A 20,786-nucleotide genomic window follows, 5' to 3' on the forward strand; every position below is an offset into this window, starting at 1 on the left:
AAAGTACAGGCGAGATCTATTAAAGCCCAATTAATATAAAACTAAAATATCATCCCAACCATCTGGACGAGTGGCGGTCCTCCACCGTGCGTTTTTCAAGGCACTTTCTCCCACGCACAACCACTCTTTGGAATCAACTTCCAGCAGCAGTATTTCCGAACCGATACGACAACATAACCTTCAAGAAAAGAGCATATTCCTTTTTAAAAGGCCGGCAGCACACCTGCAATGCCGTAAGTGTTGTGGGTGACCATGGGCGGCGGTAGTCACTTACCATCAGGTGAGCCGCATGCTCGTTTGCCCCCTGTGTTGTAAAAAAAAAAAAACTAGAAAAAAATTAGTGTATTCGTTTTCGCCTATTTACTCACAATTTTTCTTAATAGGATGAAAACTAGAATGATAACTCCACCTACGCTATTAGTTTGCCCTGAAAAGGTACCCATGAATGATAAGTGAGCATGAAATCAGATTCGCTTTCGCTTAAATACACAGCTTAATATTTGCTATTCTATATGTAATACATATGGAATCGGCTCAAAGAGCGCCGGAGACATATTGCTTTTATGATACTTTCAAGTTAGTCTACTCAACAACAGATGGCAGCACTTACATTAAATGCGAGAACTAGTACAGTATACCAAGTTTATAGTGAGAACAACTAAAAAACAATATTTTTTTAAGACTTAAAAATAAAACTTCTTTGGTAAGACAATGCATGAGTGGAATTATTTATCGAAAATGATATATAACTAATATTTTTTCAAAATTATACGAATCAAATATCACTGATGTGTTTAGAAATCCGACTACCTACTATATGCCATCCGCATATAGTAATTTGTGAGAATGGATAAATTATAAAGTAACATTATATGATGTCTATATGTCTATGTGATAGATATTTTTTACTTTGTCCAACAAAAACCACTGAATAGATTTGAATTAAATTTGGTACACAGATTTTGTCATAAATTAAAACGTCTTATATAACGCTGGCGAAATTCTAGGATACAGCTAGTTTTATAAATGAGAAAATTTGTAAAGATGTTTGTTACTTAATGACACTTAAACGGCTAAACATATTTGAATGAAATTTAGTACTCAGGTAGGCACGTCCACATCCTAACACAGCATATTTTTCGATTCATGCAGGCAATGCCATGAGAAACAACTACTGAGTTAATTAACAAAATATAATAAATTAATCAATTTATTTCTATTTTTTTATGCAACTTAAAATGGCAAACTAATTCAAAACAAATTCTATTTAGTCTTTGTATAGTTTTTTTTTACATATTAATGATTACAATGAAATTAATCAAAATATTCTCAACAGATTTCTTATATATGAATTGTTTTATCCAACCTCTTAATCTAATCACTATTGTAAAGGAGAAAGGGATTGTTAGTAATGGAGACTGAGAATGCCATTGCTAGCAATATACCCAACCAGGTCGACTTCCTCGCAGTTCTCCCTGGAAACTATCACGGTTAATTCCTGATAAATTCATCATGATGGGCTAACTGGCCTGTTTTCATTCTCATCTATCACCCTTCACTGGTGCTCCGCTGGCGTATACCATTAGCGTAGGCGGGGTTACCATACCATTTTCACCTATCAAAAAAAAAAACATCACTATTGTATTTTCATTGAACTGACTTTGTTACCATTTATTATAAACATAAATTGTACCTTCTGTATAGTATTTATATACTATGGTATGCAGGTTTTAGTGGATGTAAAGTCCAAAGGCACTTAGCAATATTGATTATTTATTATTTTAAACTATATATTAAGTGACGACGTGTTATACGTGCTGAGTGGTGGGAACGAGAGAGCTCGAACGAACGAGTCAGAGGGAATGATTACTAAACACCTTCAATGAGACTACAGAATTAGTAGATAATAGTACTTTTTTTTAAATATGAATATTCTTTATTTTTTTTAAATGTCTCTATTTTTTATATCACATGAAATGGCAACCGAACTGATAGTTGATATCACCAATAAATATTTCAGATTATACCATAATGTCTAATGTCGTAATGTGTTGCCATTCATGAAGATTTGTTCAGATGTAACATTTTGTAGGAAGCCGACAATGTTTCTGGTTGCTACGAAATATAGTTACATTTGATAGAACTAAAATTAATCATTATTTTTATTAGTGTCAGGACAGCTACTGTCTGTTTGTAATAATTATTTTAACAAGAATAAGTTGCCTCAATGCCCTGTAATTCACTGTCAAAATAAATATCAAAAATTCATGTCATGCTTACATTACAATAACATAAAGTTTGTCATTGTATATGTTACCAAAACACCAAACTAAGATGTAAATATTAAGAAACATTTTTAATCTATGAAAATGATACAAATTGATATAAATTAAATTGTTTTATTGATTCTGTTTTATTCTTTGGAGATTAGATTAAATGAAAAGCAGGCAATCTACTCTAACAGGCTTGTAATCAATAAAAACAATTTACACTTTATACATCTCCACAGATGATTCACTATCAGTTTTACACAGTTCATTCTTATTTGAATAATATGTAAAATAAATCAGAACTAGACACTAAGCTGTATCCCAAAATGTCTTAGACCAACTTTTTTTTTTTAATAAATAACACTTAAATTTTTGTTTATGACCTTATAGTATTTGTTATGTGATGAAACCATTAATAATTGGTCTAAACTCTTGAGACAAACAGCAATGATTTTGCATTTATTCAAAAACATCCTCCTTATCAGCAATATATTGGATTATGTCCTTTGGTCTAACCAGTCTCTCTGCATCTGCATCAGGAATTTCAAAACCGAATTCATCCTCCATAGCCATAATGACTTCCACATGGTCAAGAGAATCAAGACCAAGATCAGTCATGAAATGGGAATCTACAGACAACTGAAATGAAAAAAAAAAGGAAAATATTTTAATAATGTTAAAGGTAATTATGAACTAGTAATGTATCAATTAGAGAAGAAATAAAAGATTTAAAAAATCTATGTGATGCTACCTTTTCAGGATTAATTTTGTCATAAAGTTGTAGAACAAGGATCACTCTACTTTTAATAAGGTCTAAAGTGAGTGGGGGGCCACCGCTGTACTTGCGGACACCATGGTTGTTCTGAAACAAATTTATGAAAATAAATGTAGATATAGGTACCTGAATAGTACTCAGTTTGTCGTATGCCCTGCACACTTTCAACACTCGTTCCTCAATTTGCTGCGGAGAGAGTTTAGACTGGGCACCAGAGTACTGTTGTATTCGCTGACATTGCACCTAAACATTTTATATTAACACTCAGACTGTATACAGTATACACATTTGTTATGCAATACTTTTGAGGTTATAAAACATAAGTAATAAAAAAATAAAAAATCTGTTAAATGAAAGATCGTAATAGAAAGTAATACATAATAAAAACTTGGAAATATATATTTTATGTGGTAGGTATATTTGTAGAATTTTAAAATATCTATTGTTTTAGAAAAAAATCTTACCCCAGTTTTAAAGTGGTTTGAATTATATATCTGAACGGAGCACTTTATTGTACTATATTTTTGTTTTAGAGCGACAGAAGAGAGTCGGCAAACGACCGGTGCTTTATATGTGGTGGATTTTCGTAGTAATCCATTAAAAACAGTACGAGCAAGATTAACAGCAGCCATTTTTCCGACTTCAAATAAAATTCCATAGACAAGCGAAGGAGGGCCGCATATTTTTTAATAAACTACCTATTGAGATAACAGATGAACAAAGACATTTGGTTAGGTACTATTATCTTTTGTGTTGCTATTTAAAAAATTTATTACTAATATTTCTTAAAAAAAATCACATATTTTTGAATGCCCAACAACACAACATGTAACGTGTGATTCATAATTTGCTGAAGATAAACAAGATCTAAGAAAATTCTATGTGGCGTCTATGTATATATATATATATATATATATATAACCATTATTATGTACATGTTTACATCATCTACATTGTAGATTTTTTATATTGATTACAAAGTAATGGACACGATAATAAAATGAAATTAATTTACATTCCTATACTGTAGGTAATTTTAAATGATAGAGGTTAACATTAAGGTTCTTCAAAAGGGGGGTAAAGAGGTTTCTTCAGGGTCGGCAACGCGCGCGTAATACCTCTGATATTGCAGGCGTTCATAGGCTACGGTAACTGGTTACCATCAGGTGGGCCGTATGCTTGTTTGCCACCTCAATGGTATAAAAAAAATTACTCATAACATTCTGCTTCTATGTCGGTGTGAACATTTTTAACAATATAAAGAATTAATATACTAGATATGCTCTTATAGAAATGGGGAAAACAAAAAAATTACTATAAAGTCATTTCTTTATTACAAATTCGAAATTATCACAAATTCGAATCGGAAACAACAAAAAACAAATTAGATTGTAGGGCCAAACCATATGAAGAAAGATAAGACCATTATAAGATGAATAAAAAAAAAATGTCTTTGACCTTTCACGACTTTGACGATAGCTGTTGCCAGATTTGGTATTAAAAGTCTTGGAAAAATTTTTGTTGAAAAGTGATATAGACATGTAGAAATTTAGAACTTTTTTTGACAATATTGGTATTAATAAACTGTACAACGCTATCAAAACGAAATCTTCTCGATTTTGAGAAAATTGACATTTAGCTAAAAATAAAAATCGCATGTGTTAACCCTGGTTATCAAACTGTCAACTTTTAGTGTCATTTTATTCTATTGTTTTGTATGGACGTGGAAAATATGCTTTCATTCAATTTTATTAACTAAAATAATTAATATATAATGGGTAACGCAGATACAAAACTAAATTTTAGAAAAGCTGTTGTTCAGCTCACTTCTAAGTCACAGGTAAGTCTGGACAAATGGTTTAAGAGCATTTTTTTTCGTGTCAATTATTGTGCTAAGTGTTTGAAATGATATTTTCAGCCAATAGACTCTTCAGACGACAGTTTCTGGGATCAGTTCTGGTCAGAAAGCGTAACTAACGTGCAAGATGTTTTCGCACTTGTTCCTGGCGCCGAGATTCGTGCGCTAAGAGAGGAGTCGCCAAACAACTTGGCCACATTAGTTTACAAGGCTGTTGAGAAGTTAGTTAAGACTGTGGACAGCAGCTGTAGGACTCAAAGGGAACAGCAAACAGGCAATTGTCTACTTTTATTACTTTTCATTACATATAATTTATTACACCATTTTCAAGTTAAACTCAATTTTTTCATCATACTTATAATAGTTAAAATATAAAAATTTTTGGATTCATAGAGTGCTATTTATTATTTTATTACAATTTAATTCAATATTTAATAATTTCTTTATATTGATATAATAATGCAATTTCAAAGCCTTTATTTGTTGACCATAAATTATATTTTTTAATAGTCTTACTGCACAACAGACACCGGGTCAATATATCCTTTCGATATGAATACCTCTTTCAGCATCTTTCATATTTTGCTATCTCTTATTCTCCTGAGCCACAATGTATTAGCAACACTTTTGTTTTCATCAGACCAACTTTCATTATGGCGACCTCTTATTGTTTTATTTCAGTAATGAGGAATCCATTCTGTTACAGTATTGGTTCATTTAGTGCTCTTAACATATGGCCTGCCTATCTCCGTTTCAGTCTTCTTTTATATTTTAGTTGTGACCTCTTCCAATCTTGTTATAGATCTTAGTTCTGTAGCTCGCTTCTCAGTTTTTAGACTAAGATCAAAGTGATCAAGTTTAGCCTAGTTGAAAAACTTGAATTGAAATGCAGTACATAGTATATCTATATTATTATACAATAAGTTTGACAATTAGTAACCATTTTTTTTTAAATCAAAATGTTTACTTTTCCCATTTTAATCCCATACTAACTTTGACAAAATTTTGTGAAGTATTTCGATATAAGTAATTAATCATTGTTAACATCCATAGCTCTGAATTGCGCCCGGCTACTGACCAGAGTGTTGCCATACATGCTGGAGGAGCCTGAATGGCACGGATTCTTCTGGTCATCACTTCCAGCCGCAAGTGAGAATGAGTCGGTGCCCCTCGCCCAGTCACTGATCAATGCTGTCTGTGTAAGTCAATTTTACTTTATTGAAAGCTTAACCAACTTATTTGTTAATTTTGTAAGTTTAACTCGACTACTAATTTTATGTAATTTGTAATAAAACAATCTATATATATATATATATGTATATATATATATATATGTATATGTATATGTATATATATGTATATATATATATATATATATATATATATATATATATATAACACCACCTAAGGGATATCTAAATTTGCATTAAATCCAATATACATTTAGAAATATGGAATAAATAAAGGTCTTGGAACTAGACTTTTCTTACAAGTTTAATTTTAATAAGATTTGTCTTATATAATTTAAAAATAATATTGAAATTATTTTTCATTTATAGCTTGTATTTATAAAATATAAATAGAAGAAAAATGTTCTTACTTAACTCCTTATAAAGAGTGCATCTATTATTCTATTAGTAGAGAGGTAAACAAACTGTCAGTCTACCATATGAAATGGTTACTGTCACCATTGTCTTTTATACTTCTGTGTGCATGGAGTGCAAGAGTATTCATAAAGAGATGGTGTGCAAGAGTATTCATAAGGAACTGTAACAGTGTCACCATTATCTATCAATTTTCAAAAACAATTGATGAATTGTCAATGTTTCTAATTGATTATTCAAAATTTGCTTTGCCTAAGAACTAATATGTTAATCATGCAGTAATATTCTTATTAAGCAATCATTGAAGATTTTGATTTATATGTCAAAAATGTAAAATATAAAATAGGTGCAAATATTTGAATGGTAGATTTATATATAACATATTCTGCTATTAACATTCTTGTTAACTAAGAGAGCACTTTTTAAGTAATCAGTCAGAAACATTGAGAAATGTTAAATTGTTTTTTTTTTTTTTGCAAATTGACAGATAATGTATGATAATTAAATAAAAAAAAAAAAAAATTGCGAGGTACCACTCTTCAATAAGCAAAAAATTTTGAACACTCTTAATCTGATTAACATAAAATAGCTAATATAATCTGCTAGGTGTAATTAGGTAGCGCTTATTAAAAAAACCTTAAATGTTAATGAATATATATAATGTAAAATTATTATAAATAGTTATAATTATATACATATAATTAATATAATTGTATTAATAGTTATATATTTGTATTTGAATTTTGTAACAAAAATATGTAATTATAAATTTAATTTATTATATTAATTATATTGTGACATTTATATGCATGCAATCTGTAGTCAGTGTTGTGTGCACCTGCTGTAGGTATGCATACCAGCATGTTACACAAAAAAAATATTGTTAAATTTATGTATATGTATACTATTAATGTGCTTAATTCCAAAAAATAAATAATTGGTGACATATAATTTTGTCAACAAACAACTTTTCAGGATTTGCTGTTTTGCCCAGACTTCACAGTGGCGAGCACGAAGCGCTCCGGTCCCGTGAGTATTGATTTGCTATTAAATAAATTCCTTATCTATGCTTTGATATCACATCACAGTACATACGCGCCAAAGTTTGATGATCTTGACCGAATTGTGCAATTTGCAATTATGTTTTCTATTATAAAAGTAGTGCTATTTGAACAGTCTGTACATTGTTTTTGTCGAAAAATTCGCTAGTAAAGCTGGAAATGAGGAATATAATACAAAACAGTAATTTTCAACTGTTTTCAAACAGAAGGAGATTCCTAATTTGGTTGTATTTTATTTTATATGTTTGTCATCACATAACTCCGGCATTTATAAACTGATTTCGGAAATTATTATTTTTTGGGAATTATATTTTTATGTATATGCTGGCGGGGCACTAGTGAGGCTTGATAGGTGAGGATGAAAGGTCAGCTGGGCCTATCGTGACGAATTGCACAAGATTTAACCGAGATAGTTTCCAGGGGTTTTTTTTTTATACAACTTGGAATGGCAAACAAGCTGACGGCCCATCTGATGGAAACTGGTAACCGTCGCCTATAGACACGAGCAGTACCATGGACATAACAGAGTATACTGTTCCGCCCATGACACCCCCCATGCGTTGCCATTCCTGAGGACTCAGGTGTTATTTCTCCGTACCCAGTAAATTCACGCCATATCCCGCCCTTCAAACCGAAACACAGCCATGCAAACACAACTGCTTCACGGTTGAAACACGAATAGGACAGAGGTACGCAAGCAATCGAGTTTTGTACAAAGTGTCCCTCTGGTAGGGGTATCCGCATTGGCGTGCGTTGCAGGATCGCGCGGAGGAGCTGTCGTCGCTGGACAGCTGCGAGTACATCTGGGCGGGCGGCGTGGGCTTCGCGCGCAGCCCCGCGCGCTGCGCCGCGCACGACGCCGCGCGCGCCGACCTGCTGCGCCTGCTGCTGGCCTGCTGCAGCGACACCGTCTACACGCCGCCGCACCGCGCCGCCGCGCACCACAACAACTGGATCGCGTTAGTCTCCATCTGGATATTACTATTGCCTAGACCAGTGATCCTCGACCGCTGTGCCGCGGCACTTTTGTGTGCCGCCAAATTTTGCAAATATTTAAAATTTTTGTCATAAACTATTTACGCAGTGTGTTGTAGTAGGTAAATAATTTTTATCTTTTTCTTTGTGTGCCGCCAAATTTTGAAATCGTTAAATATGTGCCGCAACAAAAAAAAGGTTGAGAATCACTGGCCTAGACCTGGCCCGGCTTCGCACACCTACCTGTCCTAGGGAGAAATTCGCAATTTTTTTTTTAATAATTATAGCCCATTATTACGCGTTGGTAATAATTTTTAAATTCGATCAACTATTTTTTTTTTATTTTATCCGATATACAAAAAAATACATTTTTCCTGTTTGGTAAACATATTAGATAACAGCGCCATCTAGTCCCGAACGAAGCAACTTGAACTAAGAGTGGTTGACAGCCTTTATCTAATTATACAATAGACTTTATCTACTTATTTTTTTTTTTTTTTTTGTAAATATAAATTATAAGTAAAAACACTCAGACCTATGAGAAATACCAGAGCATCACAGTGAATTCTGTGATACTGTTCACATCGAAAGGCGTCGATTGCCACTTTTCGTCCACACGAAATGATTATTATATAACTAATCTCCCCCCCCCCCTTCCTCTAACAAAAATTAATTTTTTAAATTTTTTTTAACAGTACTAAACTTTTTTTACTCCCCAATTTGAAAAATACTGTAATCAATTAATTAAATGTGGGCAACCCCAGCTGATTTCGATTTCACGCCGCAGTTACCTAACGAGTTCGGAGAACCGTCACGCGCTGCCGCTGTTCACGTCGCTGCTGAACACGGTGTGCTCGTACGACCCGGTCGGCCTGGGGCTGCCCTATAACCATCTCTTGTTCGCAGACACCCTCGAGCCACTCGTCGAGGTAATTTTTTTTTTAATTTATGATTAAATAATTCTATTATTACAAAATCAGCAGTGTTGCCAGATTGAGTATTATTTCCATAATTTTGAGTAAATTCTTTTCTATTTGTGAAATCTTGGAGAAAAGTAAAATGGACTTTGAGAAATTTGAATTGGTTTTTACTGTTTTTTTTCTAAAGATGTAACTTAAAAACTGGTGTATGTTTTATTTTGTTACGCCATCTAGTAGTGATCAATTTCATCATTATTTGTAATGGTAAAGAGAGTAAAATACTAGTAAATAAACTTATTAATTGTAATGCAGGTGGCGTTGCAGATCCTAATAGTGACACTAGACCACGACACAAGCAACACTGTCAATGAGGAAACAGACGAGGTAATAATATTTTGGCCCTTAATCTTTTTACAACTATTTCTTCTGGAGATCCATGCCAAAATTGTTTGTTACCCAGAGTCTCCCGGACAACTTGTTCATCAACTACCTGTCGCGGATACACCGCGACGAGGACTTCCAGTTCGCGCTGCGGGGCGTCACGCGACTCCTCAACAACCCGCTCGCCCAGACCTACCTGCCCAACTCGGCCAAGAAGGTCAACCTGCACCAGGAGTTATTGGTTTTGTTCTGGAAGATGTGTGACTATAATAAGGTTAGTGTAATAACGGGCCATTGTCCATTAAACAAACATTTATACACAATAGGAGCCACAGACAGCCCTCTATGTCAAGGCTGTTTCGACGCCGAAGAAACGGCTGCTCACGTAATCCTGGAATGTGAAGCTGTGGCCCATCAACGTACAGAAATCCCCGGAAAGGAGAGGTCGCTCCGTGGGCCTGTGAAGATCCTAGGAAGCTTCTGTGCTTCTGGGCGGAGCTAGGTTGGTTGTACTAGCTACTACTCATACATACAACGGCCCAAATGAGAGGCTAAGCACGGAAAATAGAGTCCAATTTACATTACAGTAAGGTTAGTGTTGCACCATCAATAAGCACGGTTCTTTTCACTTAAATCCAGAAGTTCAACGCCCGTATCCAATAGTGAGGACATATTTCCAAAATCCCATGTAATATTTTCTGTTTTATTTTATCTACTGTACTAATTTATCATCATTAGAATTGTATGTAAGTGTTGTTAACTCTGCCCTTGATGTTAGGAAATAACAGCAAACGGAACGGAGGACTTTAAAAGATCTTAGGCGTACTGAAAAGTTTTTAAACGATAATGCTGAGGGATGGGATACTCATCTACAGCGGTGGCAGACAACAGGCAAGACTCATTATGGGTGCCATAACTGGGCATATGCCAGTAAGGCGTATACTATACAAGATGGGTTTATCTTCGGACGCACTATACAGACTGTGCAGTGAAAAATCGTAATCCATGGAATACATGATGTGCAACTGCGATTCGTTGGCAAGTATGCGTATGAGTCTACTGGGAACGGCTAATCCAGAACCAGGGGACTACAGATATCTTAAACCGCGGGATATCGTTAAGGTAACACATAGGATCTATGAAATGATGGTATAAGGCGGGGGGAAGCATAAAAGATCCGAATGGGTCGACGTGCAACGGCTTAGCTGACCCCATATGCGAATATAAGAAGAATTGTATGTATGAAATATTTACCTCAACCCCCCATAACTATTTGTCTTTGTTATTTGTCCAGTAAAGTTAATTTCAAGTAAACAATTATCACATATGCTTATGAGGTCCTTCCTTGTCATCTTATTGTATTTTTTTTTTCAGAAATTCATGTACTACGTATTGAAGAGCAGCGACGTTCTAGAAGTGCTGGTCCCAATATTGTATCACTTGAACGACTCGCGCGCAGACCAGTGTAAGTTATAATGTTTTTTTTTTTGTTTTTATACAACTTAGAATTGCAAAGAAGCTGACGGCCCACCCGATGAAAAGTGGTAACCGTCGCCTATAGACATGAGCAGTACCATGGACGTAACAGAGTATACTGTTGCGCACATTATACCCCCCATGCGTTGCCATTCCTGAGGATACAGGTGTTATTCCTCTGTACCCAGTAAATTACTACCCAATAAATAAATAAAAAAAAATACTATATTATTATTATTTCAGTCGTTGACTTTCTATTGCTAAACATAAACCCTCCCCATAAGGAGAGTTTTGTCTCCCATAAGGAGAGTTTTGTCAGCAGTTGCCACGTTTGGCAGGCGCGTTGACAAACACAGTTACGCTTTTAGAGATATTTTAAGAGGGACGCTACTGCCTCTCTCTTGCCCTATTTATGTAAAAATATTACTACAAATAATTAATAATAATAAATATTTAATTAGTATTAGAAGAGCAAACAAAATAGTCTATGACTCGAACAGAGTAACCAGCTATATTACATACCGCACGAACGTAGTCTCTGGCGAAAGGTAGTCTGTTTTTTTTTTGATGGGTAAAAATGGTATGGTAACCCCGCCTGCGCTAACGGGATACGCTGGCGGAGCACCAGTGAAGGGTGATAGATGAGAATGAAAACAGGTCAGTTGGCCCATCATAATGAATTCAACAGGAATTAACCATGATAGTTTCCAGGGAGAACCGCGTGGAGGTATACCACATACATACAATATACCTAATCCGGTCAGGATTAGGTATATTGCTAGCAATGTGATTCTCAGTCTCCATTACTAACAATCCCTTTCCCTTCAAGGTAGTCTATTGTAATAAGTATAATGTGTCCAGCACGCGTGGGGCTGATGCACATCGGCGTGTTCATCCTGCTGCTGCTGTCCGGGGAGAGGAACTTCGGCGTGCGCCTCAACAAACCGTACACGGCCACCATACCCATGGACATACCCGTGTTCACGGGCACGCACGCCGACCTGCTGGTGGTCGTGTTCCACAAGATCATCACCACCGGACACCAGCGGCTGCAGCCGCTGTTCGACTGCCTGCTCACTATACTCGTTAATGGTGAGCGCCTTCTCAGTCGAGTTAAAAAAAAGAGCAGAGGGCCTACCATGAAATGTTTTCCGAAATTTCGATGCCGAACGAAACACAAATTTGATGTTAAAATTACATAATATTTACCGTTTGAAAACATTAAAAATATGAAAATATTATTCCTCTGGACTTTTATGGCAGGATTTATGACGAACGAAATGTTATGATCCATTTACTGGCTCAATTTAGGTGTGAACGAAAACACGAAATTGAGTCCGAAATTTCGGAATTTCATTTCATTGTAGGCCCCCAGGTTTTTACGTCGGATACATTAGTTTTTTTTTTTTTTTTATTTATATTACTAACAATTACTTCCCCCGTTGTACAGTATCACCGTACCTGAAGACTTTGTCGATGGTGGCGTCCACGAAGTTGCTGCACCTCTTAGAAGCATTCAGCACACCTTGGTTCCTGTTCTCGCAGCCTCATCATCATCACCTCGTGTTCTTCCTACTGGAGATGTTCAACAACATGATACAGTATCAATTTGACGGTGAGTATCATCAATCAATTGCGGTATAAAGTTTTTCTTCAATTAATAGGTTTATTTCTGGTAAATTTTGTCATTTTACACGATGTCAAAATGTACTAGTAGTAACTGTCTCCATATAAAAATCATCTCATGAAGAGCTACAACAAATGTTGATTAAGCATCATACTTAACATAACCAGAGGGAGACTGTACAAAAGTCTTGGGTACCTCTGTCCCATTCGTGTTTCTACCATGAACCAGTTCTGTTTACATGGCTGTGTTTCAGTTTGAAGGGTGGCAGGATATGGCAGTGAATTTTCAGGGTACAGAGGAATAATACCTGAGTCCTCAGGAATGGCAATACATGGGGGGGGGGGGATATTATGTGCGAAACAGTATACTCTGTTATGTTCATGATACTGCTCATGTCTATAAGCGATGGTTAGCACTTTCCATCGGGTGGACCGTCAGTTTGTTTGCCATTCTAAGTTGTATAAAAAAAATTATATAGTGTATCTTTGGCAATCGAAGATCGGCAACCGAATGTGGCAGCCATATTCAGTATACCCTACTAACGCGGTTTATCCTCCAAGTGTGGCGTATTACATAAGGAAACGTGCAACATGTCGTTGCTGATCTTCCACCGACTGAAGATTCGGCGCTGACGATCGAACAGACACCAGGCGCACGCGTTTCGCGGCGTTACGTCATCATAATATCTGATTTTCCACGCAGTGCAACTAGCGAGTATTGTATTGTGTATTGTATATGTGGTATTAGCGAATGTAAGTTTGTTCTGGCGCAGGCAACTCGAACCTGGTGTACACGATCATCCGCAAGCGCAGCGTGTTCCACAGCCTGGCCAACCTGCCGCACGAGCACGCCGCCATCGCGCGCTCGCTGTCGGCCGCGCGCGCCCGCCCGCCGCCGCCCGCCCTCGCGCTGCCCAGGTACGCATACACACGCGCACACACGTACACACACGCGTACACACGTACACACGCACGAGCACGCCGCCATCGCGCGCTCGCTGTCGGCCGCGCGCGCCCGCCCGCCGCCGCCCGCCCCTCGCGCTGCACACAGGTACACACACGCATACACACGCGCACACACGTACACACACACACGTACACACGTACACACGCACGAGCACGCCGCCATCGCGCGCTCGCTGTCGGCCGCGCGCGCCCGCCCGCCGCCGCCCGCCCTCGCGCTGCCCAGGTACGCATACACACGCGCACACACGTACACACACGCGTACACACGTACACACGCACGAGCACGCCGCCATCGCGCGCTCGCTGCGCGCGCCGCGCGCGCCGCCGCGCGCGCCGCCCGCCCTCGCGCTGCCCAGGTACGCATACACACGCGCACACACGTACACACACGCGTACACACGTACACACGCACGAGCACGCCGCCATCGCGCGCTCGCTGTCGGCCGCGCGCGCCCGCCCGCCGCCGCCCGCCCTCGCGCTGCCCAGGTACGCATACACACGCGCACGCGCACGCGGTCACACGCACGCGTACACACGCACACGCGCACTTACATACGCACACACACGCACCGTCCACATACACACGCACATACACACAAACATATATTAATTTCCAGTGATGCAACATTTTAAATAAATATCTCTATAAATTTTTTTTAATTATATTTAACCTACCCTCTAAAAATAAGCAAAATACTGTTTGGTATACAAATTGGGAATCTGTAATTGGCTAATGTATGGTGCAAATGTAATATTTCTTATTATTCTAGATATAAGCTGTTGATTCCAGGTGTAATATTAAAATAAAATAAAGATATACATATAAAGACTGGAACGCACGCACGCACACACGCACGCACGCGCGGCCGCGGTGCGAGGCGTGCGTGTGCGCGTGTGTGCGTGCGGTGCGCGGGTGGTGACGTGGTGACGTGGTGACGTGGTGACGTGGTGACGTGGTGACGTGGTGAGTGCGCGTGCGCAGGTCGCGCAGCGCGGACAGCGTGTGCGAGCCCGCCATGGAGGGCTCGCGGCCCGCGCAGCCCGCCGAGCCCGGCACGCTCAACCCCTCGCTGGCGGACACGCCCGGTACGTGCACCACACCGACCAAAACTAACCTGCCTTTTCATCCTTACCTATCACTGGTGCCCTGCTAGTGAATACTGATAGCGAGGCGGGGTTACCATGCCATTTTCACATGATGTAGATGTCGAGTAGTCGGAGTATTTTACAAGTAATAAGGTGGTCAGTTCGCTATACTAACAACCCCCCCTCCCCTCCCACCTCAATCACCCTTAAACTCAAATGTAGATAAATTTATTAAAAACCATTTTAATTTAAATACAGATCTTCATATAATTCGTTCAATTACTAGCAATTTTTTGGTAGCGCGTAAAAAACAAACAGATCAGCTCAATGGTATTGGGCCCTTAACGTATTAGCGCATTTTATAAAATTACCTGCTTGACAATTCTAATGCCTTTGCCTGTAATAATTAGCGATAGCGAGCATGACGGAGCGCGAGTCCGCGCATCCGCCGCCGCTAGAGGCCGCGGAGGAGCCGCGCGGCGCCCGGGGAGGCAGCCCCGGACAACACTTATTGACGCGCGACCGCCCCGCGGGAGACGAACACGCCGATGGTTCCTCACAGTCCATCGCGCATGTTAGTATTAAAAATAATATTTATTTATAGGATGTAACAAAAAAAACATCTTTATTTAAATCTTTTTTGAAGATTTAGTTTATAGAAATTGACACTATTTTAATAATACTTGGAATGAAAATGAAAATGTCTTGAATACATCGACCATAGACTATAAATGAAGCATTAAGTATAAAGAGTCTTAAAAACGGTCAATCGAGTGTTGACTGCTTTTATAATTAACATTTTAGTTTGCTGAGTACTTTTTAAATAAGATTAATTCATGATACCATATAGTTAGATAGTATATATGATTACATATATAAAATACTTTTTTTTTATACAACTTAGAATGGCAAACAAGCTGACGGCCCACCTGATGGAAAGTGGTAAACGTCGCCTATAGACATGAGCAGTACCATGGACATAACAGAGTATACTGTTTCGCCCATGATACCCCCCGTGCGTTGCCATTCCTGAGGACTCAGGTGTTATTCCTCTGTACCCTGTAAATTTATGCCATATCCCACCCTTCAAACCGAAACACAGTCATGCAAACACAACTGCTTCACGGTTGGAACCCGAACACGAAAATACTATATACTATTAGAGGGAGACTTCACAGAAAAGTCATTTGCTTGAGCACCTCTGTCCTATTCGTGTTTCTACCGTGAAGCAGTTGTGTTTGCATTACTGTGTTTCGGTTTGAAGGGTGGGATATGGCAGTGTATTTACGGGGTACAGAAGAATAACACCTGAGTACTCAGGAATGGCAACGCATGGGGAGTATCATTAGCGAAACAGTATACTCTGTTATGTGCATGGTACTGCTCATGTCTATAGGCGACGGTTACCACTTTCCATCAGGTGGGCCGTCAGCTTGTTTGTCATTCTAAGTTTAATTAAAAATTTTGTGTAATAATCAGAAATATAAACAATGGTAAAATTTTTTTTTTTATAATTTATATTCTGATATTGGCACACTTCTAACTGGACTTCACAACCGACCTCGTCGTCTAAGAAGATTAACAAACGCTCTTAATTTAATCTAATATCCTCAAATTTTAAAATTTATTTAACAAACATTATTGTAAATAACGATGATTGTATGACACAGCGGGACAGCATCCGAGTGAGCACGGGCAGTGACGGCGGTGGCGAGCGTGGCGACGGTGGCGGCGGCGGCGGCGGCGGTGGTGGCGAAAGCGGCGAGTGGCGGCCGACCGGAGAGTGGGTGGCCAGCTGGCGGGCCAAGCTCCCGCTGCAGACCATTATGCGGCTGCTGCAGGTGCTGGTGCCGCAAGTTGAGAAGATATGCATCGACAAGTGAGTCCTTAGCTAGTGTATATAGAAAATATTGTTTGTGATGAACATGTAGTGGTGATTGTAGTGAATGTGGCGATGGTGATGAGTGTAGCCAGGGTAGTGAGTGTGGCGATGATGTTAAGTGTAGCCAGGGTAGTGAGTGCGGCAATGGTGGTTAGTGTGACGAATGTGGTGAGTGTGGCGATGATGTTGAGTGTAGCCAGGGTAGTGAGTGCGGCAATGGTGGTTAGTGTGACGAATGTGGTGAGTGTGGCGATGATGTTGAGTGTAGCCAGGGTTATGAGTGCGACAATGGTGATTAGTGTGACGAATGTGGTGAGTGTGGCGATGATGTTGAGTGTAACCAGGGTAGTGATTGCGGCAATGGTGGTTAGTGTGACGAATGTGGTGAGTGTGGCGATGATGATGAGTGTAACTAGTGAAGTGGATGTGACAATGGTGGTTAGTGTGACGATTGTGGTGAGTGTGGTGATGATGATGAGTGTGACCAGGTCAATGAGTGTGGCATCTGACCAGTGAACTGCATCCTAAACTCCCGCAGCAGACCATCACCCAGCCGTGTTTGACTTTTTTTTATTGTGAAAATGGAATGGCAACCCCGCCTGCGTTAATGGTATATTTATAATATGTATTATAATGGTATAGGTATACGCTGGCGGGGCACCAGTAAAAGGTGATAGATGAGAATGAAAACAGGCCAGCTAGCCCATCATGATGAATTTATCAGTAATTAATCATGATAGTTTATAGGGGGGATCTGCCATAAAAGAAAAACACCGCCCCCGTCTTTATTTAAGGGACCTAACTAGAATGTTTTTTTAACAGAGATCCGTGGAATTGTTTAAATTCTGAAAGTAGTCTGTGACTGCAAAATGTATAAAATACCCTGTTTTAAATAGTTAAATTTGTTACTAATTTAATTTGGATAGCGTTTCTGATAGATTTTTTTATGCAACTTAGAATGGCAAACAAGCTGACGTCCCACCCGATGGAAAGTAAACAAGAGGAATAACACCTGAGTCCTCAGGAATGGCAACGCATGGGGGTATCATGGGCGAAACAGTATACTCTGTTATGTCCATGGTACTGCTCATGTCTATAGGCGACGGTTACCACTTTCCATCAGGTGGGCCGTCAGCTTGTTTGCCATTCTAAATTGTATAAAAAAAATATCTTTTCAACTATGAGTTACCAAAACAGCCTGCAATTGTACTGTGCAGGGGCCTGACGGACGAGTCGGAGATCCTGCGGTTCCTGCAGCACGGCACGCTGGTGGGGCTGCTGCCGGTGCCGCACCCCATCCTCATCCGCAAGTACCAGGCCAACGCGGGCACCGCCGCCTGGTTCCGCACCTACATGTGGGGCGTCATATACATACGGTACGCATGCTGACACCATTACACTACCTCCTGCAGCCCTGGGGGGCAAGGAATTGTTAGTAATGGGGTCTAATTTCCCCATAACTAGCGACACCCTATCAGGTCGACCTCCACACGGTTCCTCCTGGAAACTATTGTGATTAATTCTGGTGGAATTTGTACACGATTGGCTAAATGACCTGCTTTCATCGACACCTATCACCCCGCACTGGTGCCCCGCCAGCGTATACCGATAACGCAGGCGGGGTTACCATTTCATTATCACCCACTACAAAAAATAAAAAACCTGCGGCCTTATAATGTATCATATAAGTCTTTACTTGGGTACCGCTGTCCCATTCGTGTTTCTGCCGTGAAGCAGTTGTGTTTGCATGGCTGTGTTTCGGTTTGAAGGGTGGGATATGGCGTGAATTTACTGGGTACAGAGGAATAACACCTGAGTCCTCAGGAATGCCAACGCATGGGGGGGGGGTGTCATGGGCGAAACAGTATAGTCTGTTTTGTCCATGGTACTGCTCATGTCTATAGGCGACGGTTGCCACTTTTCATCAGGTGGGCCATCCATACATAGTTAAGTAATAAAGTAAAGTACACACATAGGTAAGTAATAAAATTTAAATAAATTTATTTCACAGTAACGTGGACCCGCCAATATGGTACGACACGGACGTGAAACTGTTCGAGATACAGCGGGTGTGAAGTCGTAACGCGTTCTGATCTCGTCGCCAGAATGTACAGAAGTCGGCAAGCGTCGCGGGCGTAGAACAAATACAAACGGGTAAAACAGAGGGCCTACCATGAAATGTTTTACGAAATTTCGGGACCGAACGAAATACAAATTTGATCTTAAAATTACGTAATAGATAGGTAGATAAAAATAAAATTGTATCTAATGCACTGACATTTACAGTTTAAAAGCAGTCAACAATAAATAATAGAATGAATTTTGGAACATAAAATATTGCTTTCAACAATGCAAAAAGGTTCAAAGATCTGTGTGGAATTTAACTCAAAGGGCAAAATATTGATAATAACTAATATATACCGTTTAAAAATGTTAAAATATTGTTCCTTTGGACTTTTTTTTTTTTTGTAGGATTTATAACATTTTAAGTTTTTAATATTTTAAAGCTCCATTTACTGTATCGATTTCGGTTTGAACGAAAATACGAACTTGAAATTTCCGAATTTCATTTCATGGTATATACACCCTGAACCGTCGCATTGTTATTCTATTTTATTTATGTATTTTTTATATTATTTATGGTATGGGAGATCTGTGACTACATGGAACCGATCTAATTCCTTGCCATCAGTAATTGTTTATTTTTTTATACTACTTTGGTGGCAAACAGGCATACGGCTCGTCCGATGGTAAAAGTATAAAAGTCAAGCGTAAATCATATATGGTAAAATAATGTCAAATATGGTGTTGCAGACATAGGCCATAGGCCGCAGTCCATAGGTTATGGTAACCGTTTACCATCAAACATGCTGTATGTTTATTAGCCCCATTTGTTGTATAAAAAAAAATACAATTTTTTTTTTAATTCTACCACATTCAACATTGAACAATTGTTATATGGAATGACGATAGTACAGTCCAATTCTGGAGTGAATTTTTCACGAAAAAAATTTTTTTATACGTATTTAAATGTTTTTTTAATTATTCATTCACTAGTTGGTCACATTTTTAATATATCTTCGATATATCAACCGTCAACTGTCCATTGCTGAACATAGCCTCTTCCATATGAGGGGGGGGGGGTTGTCAAGTAGTTGCTGTGCTTGGCAGGCGGGTTGGCAACCGCAGTTTGGTTTTGGTGTATTTTAAGAGGGACGCTGCTGCCACCATAAGCTCCCTTCATCTTGGATTTGCGTTCACTGTAGTATAAAGGTGTTCTCCGTGCAAAATACCAAGTACTTTTTGGTTCCTATGTTACATCATACTGAATAGTTAGTGTTTTTTTAAACAAATCTTTAAATCGCGTTCACGGGTATTTATAGTTGTAGTCAAAAGAATAACAATGTGCTGGTTTTATTCATGGTGGAATTACAACTAAAAAATACCGTTATGTATAGATATTATACGTAGTTTTAATGTATTAATAAAGTCCATATTTCATTGGATCGTAAGCAAGTTGAAAAAATGCAGTATACTTTGCTACCTACCTCTATAGTTCACGGTATTGTTGTAATTCTTCTAAATACAAATTGTGACGTAAAATAATTTCAAATGCTCTTCAAAATCTCACTGATCAAAGGATTTAGACCAACATTCGCAACATTTATTGTGCCACGTCCCACTTGAACATTTCTAAAATTTTTACGCCCCCATACATAATTTTCCCCGACAAAGTTTACTTGACGACTCTAATCGGCCAGTTGATATTTTAGTAACGTCAAACGAAATTATACCTAATAAATATTTGCAGTATTTTTTTTTTTGTTAAATTTGACACCGATATCTACTTGTAGCATTGCATTTAAATGGCCCGGAGCAAGAGGGTTAAAATCGCTTCGAGTCCAT

At 38.6% G+C, this 20,786-nt stretch overlaps 2 protein-coding genes across 3 annotated transcripts; one reads left to right on the top strand and one right to left on the bottom strand.

Annotated features, from left to right (window-relative positions):
- Positions 1-2,451: 2,451 nt before the first annotated feature.
- Positions 2,452-3,748, bottom strand: LOC113520527 (acyl carrier protein, mitochondrial). 2 transcript variants are annotated; one of them, XM_026905883.3, is made up of 3 exons: positions 3,510-3,748; positions 3,022-3,132; positions 2,452-2,909 (listed from the first exon to the last, which is right to left on the bottom strand). In XM_026905883.3, exons 1-3 carry the CDS (start codon positions 3,675-3,677, stop codon positions 2,730-2,732), a joined length of 459 nt encoding a protein of 152 aa, XP_026761684.1. In that variant the 5' UTR covers positions 3,678-3,748; the 3' UTR covers positions 2,452-2,729. The 2 variants fall into 2 exon arrangements, with proteins under 2 accessions (XP_026761684.1, XP_026761683.1); XM_026905882.3 differs by lacking the exon at positions 3,022-3,132 and adding an exon at positions 3,172-3,288.
- A 1,000-nt stretch (positions 3,749-4,748) lies between these two features.
- Positions 4,749-19,230, top strand: LOC113520717 (protein HID1). The gene is made up of 17 exons (XM_052897505.1): positions 4,749-4,885; positions 4,964-5,177; positions 5,957-6,102; positions 7,483-7,536; positions 8,328-8,527; positions 9,331-9,472; positions 9,776-9,847; positions 9,924-10,118; positions 11,219-11,309; positions 12,182-12,412; positions 12,771-12,935; positions 13,720-13,864; positions 14,895-14,998; positions 15,409-15,572; positions 16,669-16,877; positions 18,098-18,256; positions 18,892-19,230. Exons 1-17 carry the CDS (start codon positions 4,820-4,822, stop codon positions 18,953-18,955), a joined length of 2,421 nt encoding a protein of 806 aa, XP_052753465.1. The 5' UTR covers positions 4,749-4,819; the 3' UTR covers positions 18,956-19,230.
- The last annotated feature ends 1,556 nt before the right edge of the window (positions 19,231-20,786 follow it).

The sequence above is a fragment of the Galleria mellonella genome, unplaced genomic scaffold (genome assembly GCF_026898425.1).
Source record: "Galleria mellonella isolate WM207_F2 unplaced genomic scaffold, CSIRO_AGI_GalMel_v1 utg36, whole genome shotgun sequence".
Lineage (NCBI taxonomy): Eukaryota > Metazoa > Arthropoda > Insecta > Lepidoptera > Pyralidae > Galleria > Galleria mellonella.

Coding starts and splice junctions, on each gene's coding strand:
- LOC113520527 (XM_026905882.3), bottom strand. CDS start 3,677: ATGGCTGCTGTTAATCTTGCTCGTACTGTTTTTAATGGATTACTACGA. Junction 3,289..3,509: donor CAAACCACTTTAAAACTGGG/GTAAGATTTTTT, acceptor TAAAATGTTTAG/GTGCAATGTCAGCGAATACA. Junction 2,910..3,171: donor ACAAACTGAGTACTATTCAG/GTACCTATATCT, acceptor TTTTCATTTCAG/TTGTCTGTAGATTCCCATTT.
- LOC113520717 (XM_052897505.1), top strand. CDS start 4,820: ATGGGTAACGCAGATACAAAACTAAATTTTAGAAAAGCTGTTGTTCAG. Junction 11,310..12,181: donor CGACTCGCGCGCAGACCAGT/GTAAGTTATAAT, acceptor TAATGTGTCCAG/CACGCGTGGGGCTGATGCAC. Junction 14,999..15,408: donor CTCGCTGGCGGACACGCCCG/GTACGTGCACCA, acceptor TGTAATAATTAG/CGATAGCGAGCATGACGGAG.